The sequence below is a fragment of the Argentina anserina genome, chromosome 2 (genome assembly GCF_933775445.1).
Source record: "Argentina anserina chromosome 2, drPotAnse1.1, whole genome shotgun sequence".
Classification (NCBI taxonomy): domain Eukaryota; kingdom Viridiplantae; phylum Streptophyta; class Magnoliopsida; order Rosales; family Rosaceae; genus Argentina; species Argentina anserina.
In genome coordinates this window covers 28,566,666-28,581,891 of record NC_065873.1, presented here as the reverse complement: position 1 = coordinate 28,581,891, position 15,226 = coordinate 28,566,666, and the positions used below count along the sequence as shown (strand labels likewise).

At 37.2% G+C, this 15,226-nt stretch overlaps 3 protein-coding genes across 3 annotated transcripts; 1 reads left to right on the top strand and 2 right to left on the bottom strand.

The window, feature by feature from the left end:
- Positions 1-2,553: 2,553 nt before the first annotated feature.
- Positions 2,554-3,892, bottom strand: LOC126782115 (protein FD-like). The gene is made up of 3 exons (XM_050507282.1): positions 3,095-3,892; positions 2,894-2,971; positions 2,554-2,816 (listed from the first exon to the last, which is right to left on the bottom strand). Exons 1-3 carry the CDS (start codon positions 3,614-3,616, stop codon positions 2,742-2,744), a joined length of 675 nt encoding a protein of 224 aa, XP_050363239.1. The 5' UTR covers positions 3,617-3,892; the 3' UTR covers positions 2,554-2,741.
- A 967-nt stretch (positions 3,893-4,859) lies between these two features.
- Positions 4,860-8,627, bottom strand: LOC126782099 (la-related protein 1C-like). The gene is made up of 6 exons (XM_050507263.1): positions 7,861-8,627; positions 6,966-7,554; positions 6,728-6,878; positions 6,520-6,610; positions 5,775-5,846; positions 4,860-5,455 (listed from the first exon to the last, which is right to left on the bottom strand). The coding sequence occupies exons 1-6, from the start codon at positions 8,359-8,361 to the stop codon at positions 5,183-5,185; spliced, it is 1,677 nt and encodes a 558-aa protein (XP_050363220.1). The 5' UTR covers positions 8,362-8,627; the 3' UTR covers positions 4,860-5,182.
- Positions 8,628-11,597: 2,970 nt separating this feature from the next.
- On the top strand, positions 11,598-14,552 carry LOC126782104 (probable cinnamyl alcohol dehydrogenase 6). Its single transcript, XM_050507270.1, has 5 exons — positions 11,598-11,947; positions 12,059-12,400; positions 13,384-13,672; positions 13,763-13,916; positions 14,068-14,552. The coding sequence occupies exons 1-5, from the start codon at positions 11,853-11,855 to the stop codon at positions 14,298-14,300; spliced, it is 1,113 nt and encodes a 370-aa protein (XP_050363227.1). The 5' UTR covers positions 11,598-11,852; the 3' UTR covers positions 14,301-14,552.
- The last annotated feature ends 674 nt before the right edge of the window (positions 14,553-15,226 follow it).

Sequence of the window (15,226 nt, the reverse complement as noted above, 5' to 3'; positions counted from 1 at the left end):
ATAAGTCTTCTATATGTAAAAACTATAATGAATAGTAACCAATTCTCACTGTGATATGCTTTTATGATGATAGTTGGTGGGGTAAAGCTAGTTTTGATTAGATATACCAAAGAGAACAAAGTGGAGTTGGTGGAGTGGTGTTGCAGAACATTCGAGTCTATCCTTCCGGTGGAAAGAATCTCTTCAAAGCCAATTTATTAAAATTGAAATTTTTTAAATGCTTGATTGTTTTTTAACGGTCGACTGTATGTAACTTACTTACGGTGATAAATCATACGCATTTGAAGTAACCTAATCAAAATAATAAAGGCAAATCAGAGCTAATATACAAAGACAATCTACAAGGTCTCAACTTCGACATGATACTTTTTTCTCAAGAAGCAAAAAGGGGAACTTTTTTTTTTTTGGTTAATGGATAATTCAATAAACAAGGGCAAAGACCCAACAGAGACTGAGAAGAACCTCAAGTCTGAATACAAACAAAACCCATCTGCTCAAATCTCCACTCATAAAGAGGGAGAGAGAATAACAACCTGGGCGCAAAAGAGGGAAGAGACAAATCCTCCAAATCAGGCATTATGAGGACATGGGAGACCGTCACTTCTAAGTACAAGAGTAAGAGACGGTGGGGGAGTCTCCGACCAAGTACGGAGACCCAACGTCTGTTGACCAAGCTTTGCATCTTCATGAGCGGCTCTATTGGCCGATCTGGGTATCCATTCCCATCCAACACAATCAAAGGCACTACTCCTCCTGATCTCCTCAATGATCAGATTTCAAAAAGGGGAACTTCTTCATTACTTGAACAGAGACAAGAGTCATAAAACGATTAAAATGAAATAAAAAACTCACGGGCCCATGAACTGGCTTTTTTGTGTTTTGGATGAGGCCCATGAGCTAAATTTCGAAATCAATCCTGAATAGTAGAGGGCTTGTCATATTAGGGGTGGCCTTTACTTTTGCCTTCTTGTGGGCCCAAGTCCAACTTGAAACTGTTCTCTCGTACGTTTTCTTGGTGATTCAAATAAATATGTTATCTCTTCGTGGTGGGGTTGAAAATTTGAAATTGGGGTTAGCAAAAAGTTTAATCAAAGGTCCAGCAAATTGTTTAAACCGTCTTAATTTCCGGGTTCTGGTGAATGCACACAAACTTTTTAGTTAATCAACATTAATCGATTAAAAATTAAAAATAGTACAAAATTTTCCGGCTCAATTTTCCTACCATTTCTTTCTTGTCTTACTATTAAAATTTGGCATGCGACACTTCAGCAGGTAACGCCATCAACCAAAGTCATGATTAACAAAATAATATATATGGAATAATTTCTTAATTTAATACGCAATATTTTTAATAAAGGACTTTGAAGAAAGCTGATAACCCCCTTTTCACCTTACTTAACCCCACCATAACCTATAACCCATATATAGCATACCATAGATTCCCACCGTAAGTCATTTCACATTCTCCACATTTTGTTATACCGTATAATTACAGTGATAAGTCAACTATAGCATTCCAAATAATACGCTATGAGGTATATATTGTTTATTATTTTCTTTTTCTTCCTTTTAAAACTCAACTAACATTCATTTTAATCCTCTCAATTATAGTTGCAATTTTCCTGTAACTTTGTTGATAACAAAAATTATACCATTACAAAAATCAAAACGAGCTTTTTCAAGCCTAATATTGAACATAATCTGGTAAAATTAATTTAGGACATAAAATTAATAATGATTTTTCTTAGGGAATATCATAACTTTTTCTTAATTATACCCTATATTTATACCTTACGGTTGGGAAGTTATTGCAAAAGCTTCCAAAGCATCTTTAATATATTTCATTCATGTATGCTAAAAATACAACTATACCTTACCAAATATAGGGTACGATGGCAGATGCTCTAAGGCCCTAATTAGATCCTGTAAGAGAAATATGACCTGAAGCACATGTCATTAGAGATAGTAGGCAAGTGGGAGGAATATATTCAATTCTTTTTGTTTTTAATTTATTATTCTAACCATTGTCTAATATTTGAAACTTTAATCAATTAAGGGTAAATCTGCAAATTTTTTGTTTGACGGTTACATATGACAAATTACTTTAACATATAGAAGTGACGTGGATAGAAGTTATAATGTCATTGAAGTAGACAAAAATCATTGTTTTTATTTGAATGTGATGTATCCTTCACTTCACATAACTAGTAAGACAATCTAATAAAAAAAATCTAGCAAGATAATGTAATTTTCAAAAGGTCAGGTACGATCACATTTCACTACTTTACAGCTTTATGTGTCTAAGTAAAATGATGTGTTCTACAAGCTGCACCGTGCAACTTGTGTTAATAATGTTAAGTAATGTCACATCTGTAAACAATATGAACACTTTCATCAAGTAAAACCCAGATAGTTAGTCCATACGGGAAACATAGACCTCATAAAATCCAAAAATACCTAATCAAAGAAGGATTAGAGGGGGTAAGGTAATAGTGCGATAATGAGTAGCAGGTAATGAAAGATAAGGTCTGGGAAAAAAAAAAGGCCAAAAAGAATACTGAATATGACACTTGATGACAGTATTAGCCAAACAGGTCCCATCCATATCCAAATATGCTGGGGAATAAGTTTCGGCCTGGCAGCAATATTGCATTCGTACAAAGGATAACGAAGACGAAGATAAACTAAATTAGCAACAAAATATAAAAAGAGTTGATTGGCAGATATATTATTGCCTTATTCTAGATAGAGTGTGCCCTTTTCAGAGTTGCCGGTGCCGGTGCCGGTGCCGGTGCTTCTGGGGTGGGTGAGCAGAACTGCAATCCCACATGAACAAACCCAGATCAGTAATTAAGAATAATTCCACCAGATAATTAAGAAACCTCCTGGTTACCTTTTCTTGCTGCCTTTTAAGTCTGGCATTTTCCTCCCGCAGCTGTTCTATTTTAACTTCCAGCTCACTTGTATAAGCCTGCACAAAGTTCCCAAACCATCTTACTTTCTGGAACCAATTTGACAACAAGAGGCCATAGATCGATAAGAAGTAACCAATTTAGCTATGTCTTAGACAGGAAGGAAGTACGTAGTTACGTACCTGCTTTCGAGCTCGGGAGCGAGAGGCTGATTCTCTGTTCTTGATCATCCGCTTATGCCGGACATGCCTAGAACTCTCTCCATTTCTCTCCACGACCCTTTTCTTGCAATATGGGGAAGAATCCAAAGCCTCCGATGCGGACTTATTGGAGAAAGAGATCAAAGAAGATGAAGGCATAGTGGTAGCACTGTGCAGACTTTGCGGGTTTGGCTTCATTAGTAATTTTGGTGGAGTAGCGTTCGTACTAGTAGTAGCAGTAGAGTTTTGAACTTGGTACTGCTGAAAATGATCCGAGCCAGAAGAACTCAAGCTGAGAGTGGCCGGTGGTGGTGGAACTAGATCAGTAGCAAGAGGAGAAGGTGCGACTTTGGCAGAACCAGCTGCCATGAAATCTTGAAAAATGAAGCTACGAAAAGCTGCAGGGTTGGCGGATGAGCTGCCGGCAGCAGCAGCAGCAGCCGGAGAGCTGCGGTCACATAGAGAAGCTAGGCTTATATCTTTCCAGACATCCTCCATCGTCATCGGAATTTGATGGATGTTTCAGAGAGATTGAGATGAAGGGTTTTAGAAGGGAGCAAGAAAGATGGAAGCTAGGGAGCTTTAGTTTTTGGATCTGCAAGTTGTAAATAGCAGAGCTTAGGTCTACTAGTCCTTGTTCCCAAAATTAATCCACTTGGGTATTATATTAAGAGGGGCACATGGGATTATTGTACCTTTTGATGGCGATACCAAATGGAGTAATAGTACTAGGAACCTGGGATCATAATCAAAATGGCAAACATTTGCTTCCACCCTGTCCCTCCCTCGAGCTTCTGACTCATTATGTTATAACCCAGGTTTAGTGCTTCTAAAATCATTTCTTAATCTTTTTGTTAACATATTAGTTCTGAAATCGCTAGTGCAATATTTTTTGAACCGATCGATATAATCTTCCAAGATATTGCTAATATCAGAGTAGTATTTCAATGAAAATATGGATGGTTGTATGTTCAACTTATGAAATACTCGTTTCAGAATTTAAGTTGTTTTACCGATATATTATTTTTTAGCTGATTTATCAATTGTGATGATTAAAGTTCTCTAAAAACTATTTATATAGCCAACCCCTTCATAGTTCATACATATATACCTCCACTAGAGACTGATAGGATTATGCTGATGTATTACAAAAGCAAGGTCTGCAATCAGCCACCTTGTCTTCCTCCTGGGATGATGAGGTTATTGGTCAATAAGGTTAATGCAGAAGTATTATCAATTACACGTAACTCGCCTAACAATTTATTGATATTACTGCTCTACATTCATTGTTATGTAGTTATAACCCACCTACGCAGCTATTTACTTGACTAAAACTGTGGTCCAAATTGTCCAATATATTGATAACTGATCGTGTCAGCTGAGATGTTGATGTAGAAAAGGTCATTGATTCCCTAACAGACATTTGAAAATCATACCAACTATATGTGGGATGCAATGCAGTAGTGATGAATACAGTAAAATATCAAAATAAACTTACGAAAGGTAAGATTCAAAGAAATGTTGGATAAAAAAAATGTTGGATAAAATTTATGAGTACAAAACTGCAAAATTTCAAGCCCGGTCTGACCATCCTCCTCAAACAAAAGCGCACTGTATTCCAGTTTCAATCACCTCAACAGAACTGAACTACATACCCAAAAACTTACTCTCCCACACCCTAATCCCTTGTAAAGAACATCTCATACACACCTCTGCTTGATTTTTGTCTACATAAACCCCAAAAAAATAGAAGCAAGCACAAACATTCACACCAAATCCAAACTATACATCCCAATAACCGCAAAATTCTGCCTGCTCTGCCCCATCTCAATCTTCCTCTGTTCATGCTTGAAGAAGAATTTATAAATATTTTTTATTGTTTCTGTACTAGCCTCAAAAACATGCCAAAACTAGGCAAAGTGACAGAAAATAGAGAGATGGTGATTGCAGGCTTTCAATAGCAACCTTCTCATTTCATTCAGGAACCCTTCCGATACCAGAAGTACACTTTTCTGGACTGGATTTTGCTTGAATGTTTTGGTGGTACATATTGATGCATTTCAGCTTCATCTATTGTTGAGTGATGTCCCCATTGGGGAGCTGTGACACACCAGTTGACTCAGTCGAAAACTTCTGCGGAGTAGCCTTAGAGTTTGCATCTGAGTTACCTGCCATACTACTTTCGCTTGTAGACGCAGCATCATCAACTGTCATCTTTTGAAAAGAATTTGAAAGCATGTCAGAACTTTGCACATCATTGGATGATGAGCCTGATGCGGATGCAGGCCGACCAGTTGTTGATATCCATTTTGTCCAATCACTACGCCTCCTAAGCTTGTCATCCTGTGCAATCACAAGAGTAATCAAACCATGTCAAAAACAGACGGTCATTTCATGCCACCTTGCTGAATTTAATTTAAGGTAGTCATTTCCTAATTTTCCTCCTATTAAAATAAACAACAAATACAAATAAAGTGTCTGTCGTCATTTCATCCAATTAATTAACATTAAAAACTTCAAATGGAAATAAAATTTGCTTGCGGTAAGTCAATTACTCCTATTAACAATATAAACAACTAAAGAGAACAACAAAATTTGCCTGTGGTTAAGTCATTTAAATCAGGGTTGATAAAAAAGAGGAAACCTAATATAAGAAATTCACCTGCACTTCAACAACACCTGAAGCCCTCAAGGACTCCATAATCAACTGGACATTGGTTGTCAGACTCTTAACCTGATGAGCATCAAGAAAATAAAAGATAGTTAAACAAGCTAAAGGTTACTATTTTGTATACTCTTTCAATAGCAGCTTTGACACAATTTCTTTACTCCACTCTTGGTATCTTCTCTAACAATATATTCACAATTGAACAAGTATACAACCACAGGTTTACCATTAAATATATAGGATGCCTGTTAAATAAAAAGCAACCAAGAAAGGAAAAATAAAGGAAAAAGATTGTCATACAGATATGGAATACGTAGTATATATATTGCAGATGATAAAAAGTATAACAATTTACTAGCTCAATAAGTTTTTGTTTACTACGATTTTTATTCACCAAGTACAGGAAGACTGTGAAAACATAATAGCTCAATAAGTTTTTGTTTACTACGATTTTTATTCACCAAGTACAGGAAGACTGTGAAAACATAATCCTAGTTTTCTCTGTTAACATGTAAAGTCAAAATGTGCCTGTATTATTTATTAATCATGTGTGAAAAACATCAACCTATTATCATTTAATCATTGCCAGCAAATGAGAAAAGTTCATATTTTAACACACCAACATTTTCTTCAACGAATTCACGACTTGTGTCAGCACGTTATTTGATAAAAGGCTATTGCAACTCACATTCTACGTAAGATGGAAAAAAGTGAACTGAGACAATCATATATAACATACTCGAGGAAAGTTTGCTATAAGGGATATGGGAACCCATCCTTGAGCATCCATGTTTGACCGCAGATATTCGTCTCTTATCAGATTAGTATCACTGCAAGAAGCAGACAAAATGAAATGTGAAGTTAATTTCAAGATAACTAGTAGGATCATTCAACTAACAAGATGACAATTAATTAAAGCTGCAAGATAAAACAAAATAAAAATGTACCTGAAGTAATAATCTATTTGATTGACTATCAAGGAAGGAAGAGAAGGCATAGAAGCTTCCGGAACAGACATAAACATTGCAGGATGTGGTGCATGGGGAATGAAAGGCATTCTAATGGGATCCAAAGGCAATGTAGGGAGGTAAACAAACTCTAAGAAAATCAAAGATATTAGTTTCCTTCCATGTTACCCGTAAACAGTAACCAACAGAAAGTATTCTCTTCAAAAAGTATACTCACCCGGAAAACCCATGGGGTTGGCAAATGGTCTTACAGGCTGAGGTGTAAATGCAGCACTACTTGGCGGTATTGGTCTTACAAGACCCCGTGGAGGAGGCCTTTGCTGCTGATGCATCTGGGCATCTCTGCCATTCATGAAACTTCCACGATCTTGGGCATCACGCTTGCTCCCAAAATTATTCTGGTAAGATCCATCTCCGCGCGGGTGGGGACTAAAGTTTCCCCTACGCGAAGAATTTCTTTGGTCATTTACTTGGTGTGTTGGAGGCCTGAAACCGATCGGTCTAGCATCCCAATTGCTGCCGCGGAAAGAGGGGTCTCTTGGGGAAGGATCAGGCATGGCTGGTACTAAAGCACCATAGCCATTTGGTAGAGGGAAAACAGGGAATGGTGGTGGTGGTGGAGGTGGGGGAGGGTGTGCAAAACCACTGTGTACATGTGCATGTGCGTTTACACCCCCCGTGCTACTCCCACCACCACGCTTTGTAGGTCTTTGTCGAGCTCCCATTGCATGAGATGATGCAGGGTTAGTGTTTCCAGAATTACCATGATGCTTTTTGGAGTTGGGTGAAGGTGTTACAACAGGTCCCTGACATCAAGGGCAGAAAAGATGATTACTAATACTTCGAACTAACTACACTTATGCAAAAAAAAGTACACTACTTACTGATTTGGTTGAAGCGAACATATGTAGTATAAAATAGCTACTGACATTTAGTTAGATCATCTTATTAGCACTTAAAAGTCATAAAGTCTTCAAATTTAAAATGTACATCATATATGATCATAAAAACAATCTCATAATAATTCTTTTATCAATTTTATCCTCAACATCCCTCTGCTGCAACAAGAGACACACAAAACATATCCATCAGTTATACGATTGTAAACATACCGGAGATACAGGCAGTGGGACTGAGACATCTGTTACAGTCTTGGGAGAAGAGTCCGCTGGCAATTTCGGCGAAGCCCTAGCAGACTCAGACAAAGCAGGCCAAGCAACCGCACCCATCACCGGGCCAACCTCAAGGACGTCCTTGGAGGGCTTGTTCCAAGCTGGCTTCTTTCCGCGAGCCGCATTGCCGTTGTGTCCATCGGCGCTCTCAGCAGCAGCTGCTGCTATGGAAACATCCGCTGACGGTGGCGGAGAGGGCGAAGAACGAGCCGCGGCCGCCTTCGATGGGGAGCAATTGGAGGAGGGATTTTGTTCCGGTAAAGAGCTCGAAGGCGGCGGCGACAGTGGAGACTGTTGATTGGGTATTATGGATGGTGACGACTCCGAATCCCCTCGTACAACCTTGGCCCATGGGGTGGGTCGCCTATTGGCGCCGCCGGCATCAAAATCAGGCCTGGGAGAATGGTGATTAGTAGAGGAGGAGTCGGCAGCCGTGGCCATGCCGATTTAGGGTTACGAGTTAACAAACACAAAACTCACTATGATCAGTATATCAAACCACAGAATAAATTAACTAATTAACTAATTACACAAACAAAAAAGACACCCAAGTTGCAGAGCGATTCAACAGAAAGAGGAATTGTTTTTGTTTCTAAAAGAAATCGAAATGCAGTAGGATTTTGGTGATAGATTAAACACCGACGGATCTTGCACGTGAAAAGCACAAGCAACCGTCCCAACTCTCTCACACAGAACCAAACGGCGTGACTCTCGACTCAGCCTCTCTCTCTCTCTCTCTCTCTCTCTCTCTCTCTCTCTCTCTTTCTCCCCTCTTTCTGCTTCGGTGTGTTCTCAGAACAACTAAAGGAAACTACAGCCCAAGGGGCTACAAGGTTATGCAATTACCAAAAGCTCCCTATGCCTTTTCTGTTAATAAATTAAATTATAATTAATATTCGCTCTTCTTTCTATTTGCGTTTATTTGTGTGACTAGTGTATCTTCCTGCACTGATTTTCAGGGTTTCTGTTAACTTTCCCAGCGTAATTACTTATCTGACCTATCAAATCAAATCAAATCTGGGGCCTTGATTGCTGACCAGCCTCGTAGTTTTTGGGTGTCATGCCCATTAGTGTTTGATATGGGCTAGGACCGGTCAAAAAACCGCATTTATTTGAAAACCGATCTAATCTATTTAAATTTTCTCAATAGGATAATCGATTTGAAATATTTTAGTTGAAAAAAAAATTATATAATCCGGTTAAAATTGGATTGAATATGGATCCACTTTTTAAAATATTTAGAAAAAATAATCCGACCTGAATAATTTAATTTAATTACAAACTACATATTGTGTGGGTGTGAAAACTAACTTTTAACTAAGCATAAGAAGAGTGAAAAGTGGGGGATATGGGGAAAAGTTAAAAGTGAAGAGTTATTATCAATTTAAACTGAATTTTCTTTGTTTTTCTTATTTCATCCTGTTTTTTTTTAATTTACATTTTGCGAATTAAAATCATATTCTTCAAACCATAACTAATTAGATTTAGGAATTTAATAAACAATGTATTTTTTAGGAGTTTAAAAATTTAACAAGTCAACATGTTACACTCTCATTCTTGCTTTATTAATATAATATATATGACACTCAATTATTGGTTGAATAATGAATGTTTTAACTTTATATATTGTTATGATAATGATTTTCATAATATGGTGACAAACTTATTCTTTATATTTATGTTAAAATTTTGTATGCCCAAAGTGCTTAGATAATTGAATTGTTTGATATATCTTTAAATTTGAGTTTATAAACATAAAACTTTTAATATTTGAGTTTTAACCGAAACCGATCCGAAAATTTGAATTTGTTGAACATTCGGGTCAAAGTCTCTAAAATTCGGATATAGATGGACAAAATAAATAACCGATTAATTCTGATTTGATATAGATTTGCCACAAACCCAAATCAAAATTCGGATGTCCAGCCCTAATATGGGCCTTCATCCAGCCACATAGGTTACGGTCTCCAATTGTATGTTAGGTCACAACCCATAACAACCCTTGTCAAGTTTGAGGTGCTGGCCATGTTGTTGGTGTACCATGGTTATGGTGTCATTTTCATATATAATTATCGTATTCAATGTGATATGGACTTATGGAGGTTGGGTTGTCTCTGCATACATGTTTAGTATATAGTACTTATTGGAACGGTTTGTTTATTGGGATTGTACGGATTAAGGTATCAGATGTTTTCTGAAATAGAATTGGTTACATTTGAACTCTACGATTCCTTATCAACTGTAATAGGTTGTATTTGATAAGAAGAATGTATAAAATTTATGTTTACCATATTGATCTCTCTTAGAATGTAATTTTAGATTGAGAAATTTTATATACCTTCTCAATACACTTCCCGTATTTGAATTTCACTATATAAAATTAAGATTAATTGAGTGTATTAAGAGATTAGTGGAGTGTATATAAAATTTCTCTTTTAGATTCTATCTACATAAGTTTATATTTTTAGATTTTCTTTTAGAAAATTTTACCAACGGTCCCTGAACTCTTATGACACAGTCAGTTTGATATCTGACCATTAAAATTGATCAAAATGATCCCTCAACTCTCTTTTTACTATCAATCAGATCAATCCATTAAATTTTCGTCATTGTTCCGTTAATTTCATAACGTGAATCATGCATGACTCCCATAAAAGGGGCAAATGAGACATTTTATTAAAAATGAAAATAAACTCGTTTCCACTCAATATCCCTCCTAATTAGGTTTTTATTTCTCAATCCTAAACTCATTTGGTCAACTCCAAATTTGGCGGGAAGTTGATTATGATCGAGATTGATGGTTACAAACGACATTTGCCCCTTTTTTGTGAGGGCCACACATGATCTACGTCATAAAATGAACAAAACAATGACGAAAATTGGATGAATAAATCTGATTGATAGCAAAACATGAGTTGAATGATCATTTTGATTAATTTTAAAGGTTAGAGATCAAACTGACCATATCACAAAAATTCATGGTCATTAGTGAATTTTCCTAAAAAATTAATGAGTTTGAAATAGTCAAACAAATGCTAAGAGTATAGTTTGCACCCACGAACTAACAAAGTGACAAACCCAACAAACATTTGTGGTTGCCAACAAGATAACAAAAAGTTGAAACTTATGGTCATGATTGAAAACGGAAGGTGACACTAAAATGAGTATACTACATAACAGTGTCGTTTAGTACACATAATAATTATTCGTTTATTACATTAACAATCGAGAGCTTCCGCAGTTTTGCTTATTAGTTTGTGTCCGATTGGGGCATTGGTCCATTACCTTAGTCACCGCAACAATTAAGTAACAAAGACTGATGGCTATGGGGTGAGTGGGTGAGCTCCACTTTTCTGTTTATCGTATTCATATATATCTTTTCAATATCTACTAATTAATAATATTACTCCACATTTCCTCCACGTTGAATTAACTTTACCTGATGCCTGTATTCACTTAGAACACCTGAGAATCTTTGACAGTAATTTACAACCAAATTTCTCAACGATCGAGACTAGCTTGCAGTTTTCACGCTTCCAATATGTGCATTAGTGCATATATACTCCGGTAGTCAGAAAATTAAAAAATGTGAACATGTGTTCCGGGGCAAATGACTGATGAGAGATTCAACATATCTTTATTCCATCTTCAGAAATGACTTGGAAATTAGGAAAAATCTGTTGTGGAAATTACTCTGAAATATGTAATATTCGACTTCTCTTCATTCAAACTTCAAAGTCTTTCTTTTTAGTCCGAGTCAATATACTTACTTACCAACGCCGGCCTGTGTTTAGTTATAAATATCGATCGAGTTCCACTACTCCAGTACGTACTTGTGGATCAAACTGAGTTCTATCTCTACTCCTAAATATATATCTCAAAACCAAGTCTCGGTCATCCTCGCCTAGTACGTACACAGCGAGATCATTCTCATGGCTCAGATAACTCCGAATCACACACAGACTGTTTCAGGGTGGGCAGCTCACGATTCCTCCGGCGAGATTACCCCTTTCATCTTCAAGCGAAGGTATATATCTGCCTATATGTATTTGTATATACCCGATCATTACTTATTACAATGCGAATTTTGTTTGCAACCCCTCAGCTCTCATCATTTGTCTTTTATTAAAAACAACAGGGAAAACGGGATCAATGATGTTACGATAAAGATACTGTACTGTGGGATATGCCACACTGATCTCCACCAAGCTAGGAATGACTGGGGCATCACCATGTATCCTATTGTCCCTGGTCATGAGATTACTGGGGTGGTCACGAAAGTTGGGAGCAACGTGAAGAACTTCTCGGTTGGAGATAGAGTTGGGGTCGGGTGCCTTGCGGCGACGTGCTTGGAGTGTGATTTCTGCAAGGAATCCCAGGAGAACTACTGCGAGGATCTTCAGTTTACCTACAATGGCGTCTTCTGGGATGGTAGTATTACCTACGGTGGCTACTCCAAAATGTTGGTCGCCGATCACAGGTACGCGTACAAGTAAATTGATTGATCAAGCTAGCTCATAAATTACATGTTTACGCACAATTAGTCAGAGTAAGTTTACGTTTAATGGAAAAAGGATCAAAAGCAATGGATCAAGGCGTTTAATTGGCCAGTCTTATTCAATTATTTGAGAGGTTTATCGATGTTTGAAGAATCTAGCTGGCTCATACATATGTCGTTTAAGGTTTCATTAAAACGATAGAGGGACACCAGCTTAATATATTACGTACAAGTGGTTCTTTTTTATTTTCCTATCTGGGTGGAACACGACCTGGAATTGGTTGGTTTGTCATATATTAGTCACCAAATTATTTTAGTTTATTATTGTTTGTCCTTAAAATATTTGGTGGAATACAGACATATGCGTGTAGTTTAGTAACTGAAGCTGAAGGCATTAGATCACCCAATGTTATCAGTGTTTCTCAGACATTGAGTTGATCGAACTGAATACTTAAGTTATCAATTTCAATATCGGGAGCTTACATGTAAAACATATACAGAAACCTATCCATCCTTCTTATCATCTTATTATTTTCTTATATAATAATGAGATACTTTCAAAAAATAGCTAGTGATGGCTTCCTGATCCTTCTTTTGGTAAAGTTGTGGTGGAGTAAGCCGGGGTCTGTGGGATTTCAAGTCTGATCCTTATCCTTTGTATGTGGTTGTTACAGTGTGTTTTTTCCTAGATATTCAGATAAAGAAGAGATGCCATACTGATCGTGTGATTCGTGTCTTACGAGTTCAGTACTTAATTAATTAATTAATTAGCAGCTGTTCATCGATCATTGGCGGTCATGCCTCATTGCACAACTGCACTAAATTAATGGTTAACTCTATGTCCATGTCTTTGGCATGGCTAGGCAAATTAATTAACTATACATAAACCCAGAAGCTTAATATATTAAAGATGAGTGATCGCTTGATCGTAGTGTTAATGTACTTGAATATGCATGATGGAATAGGTATGTGGTGCACATACCAGAAAACCTGCCAATGGATGGTGCAGCGCCGCTATTGTGCGCCGGAGTGACTGTGTTCAGCCCCTTGAGAGATCACGACTTGCACAAATCACCGGGAAAGAAAATCGGCGTCGTCGGCCTCGGAGGTCTCGGACACGTGGCTGTGAAATTTGGCAAGGCTTTGGGTCATCACGTCACCGTCATCAGCACCTCTCCGTCCAAAGAGAAAGAGGCCAAAGGTCACTTGGGTGCAGACGATTTTATAGTCAGCACCGATGACCAGCAAATGCAGGTCCACATGGAATAATTTGTTAACATGCATGCGGATTATTGATCAGCTAATTATCTTCATGAACTTAATTTAAGTCTATGACTATGACAGAAAGGAAAGAAGAGACTGGACTTCATATTGAACACGGTGTCAGCTAAGCACTGTCTCGGACCACTGTTAGAGCTGCTCAAAGTGAACGGGACCATGGTGGTTGTGGGTGCGCCAGACCAACCCTTTACATTGCCTTCCTTCCCCATGATATTCGGTACATAATTCAGTAACTAACTAGTTTCACTAAGTGCATATATGCATATACATACATGTATACGTACAAGTACTAGTAGCATGGTAGCTTATTAGCCTTGTGCCCTTTTTAATCAGCTAAATTTAAGTCTCAAGCATTGTTACGGCTGCAGGGAAGAGAGCAGTGAAGGGTAGTGTGATCGGAGGGATGGATGAGACGAGGGAGATGATGGAACTCTGCGGCAAACACAATATTACGTGTGACATCGAGCTTACAACGCCGGACAAAATCAACCAAGCCTTAGATCGCGTTGCAAAGAATGACGTTAGGTATCGCTTTGTTATCGACATTGGTAATTCTCCCGCTGCTGTTGTTGATGATGATCAAATCTGTTCCAGTCTATAGAGTTATCCAAGAGGTCTAAAACCATATATTGTAATCTTAATCTTAATTGGTTGCATCGTGTCATTTGAGTTTAATTAATTAAGGTGTTCGTGGGTCTTTGTCGCTTAGTTTGGTTAAGTCTCGAGATGGTTGTTGGAGAAACTTGTGGAGTTTAGAGGGGTACTTTAGAATCGGGTTCGTGTGCGTGGTTGTTATCTTTGTAAACCAGTTCACATTGAAAATATTTTGAATAAGTCGAGTTATTGCGTTCAAGTAGCACATCGTTCTCCTTTGTGTATAAGATGGCAAGTCATGCAACTATATTAGTCAACTTTAGATTCCAAATAGCTAGCCACAAATTGTATTATTCAAATTTCATTTTCAAGGAGAAAAGTGAAAAGAAAAAAAAATCTAGTTTTATTTTCACTATTGTCCAAATCCTATGTATTTCAATAATTATATATAATGACAAAGATATATGACCACTCATAAAATAAATTATTGTTTGGCTAAATGATCGATAATCATAAGAAATGAGTATAATATACGTACTTCTATATATATGAAGCTCATCAAGACGACGAAAGCCCAACAATAAAATTAATTGAGAATCAACTTCATCACTTAAATCAACTACCTCAGTTAAAACAGAACAAATTGAATGTTCCTCGACCCTTGTCCTTTTTCCTGGACATGTGTCCATTCCAATCAGTCAAAACCCAATTACCAAGCAACTTTAGTTAATCAATATGATCCATATAAATAAGATTCACAAGTTTTATAACGACCCTAAAATTTCGAACATAAAAACTCAAAATATTAAAGTCGTACAATACTAAAACAATCTCAACGAATCGAAATCGTTTAAATGCACAACGGATCATTACTGAGTTCACAATACAACTCAGACAACCAATTATTACAAACTCAATTTATAATTCAACATT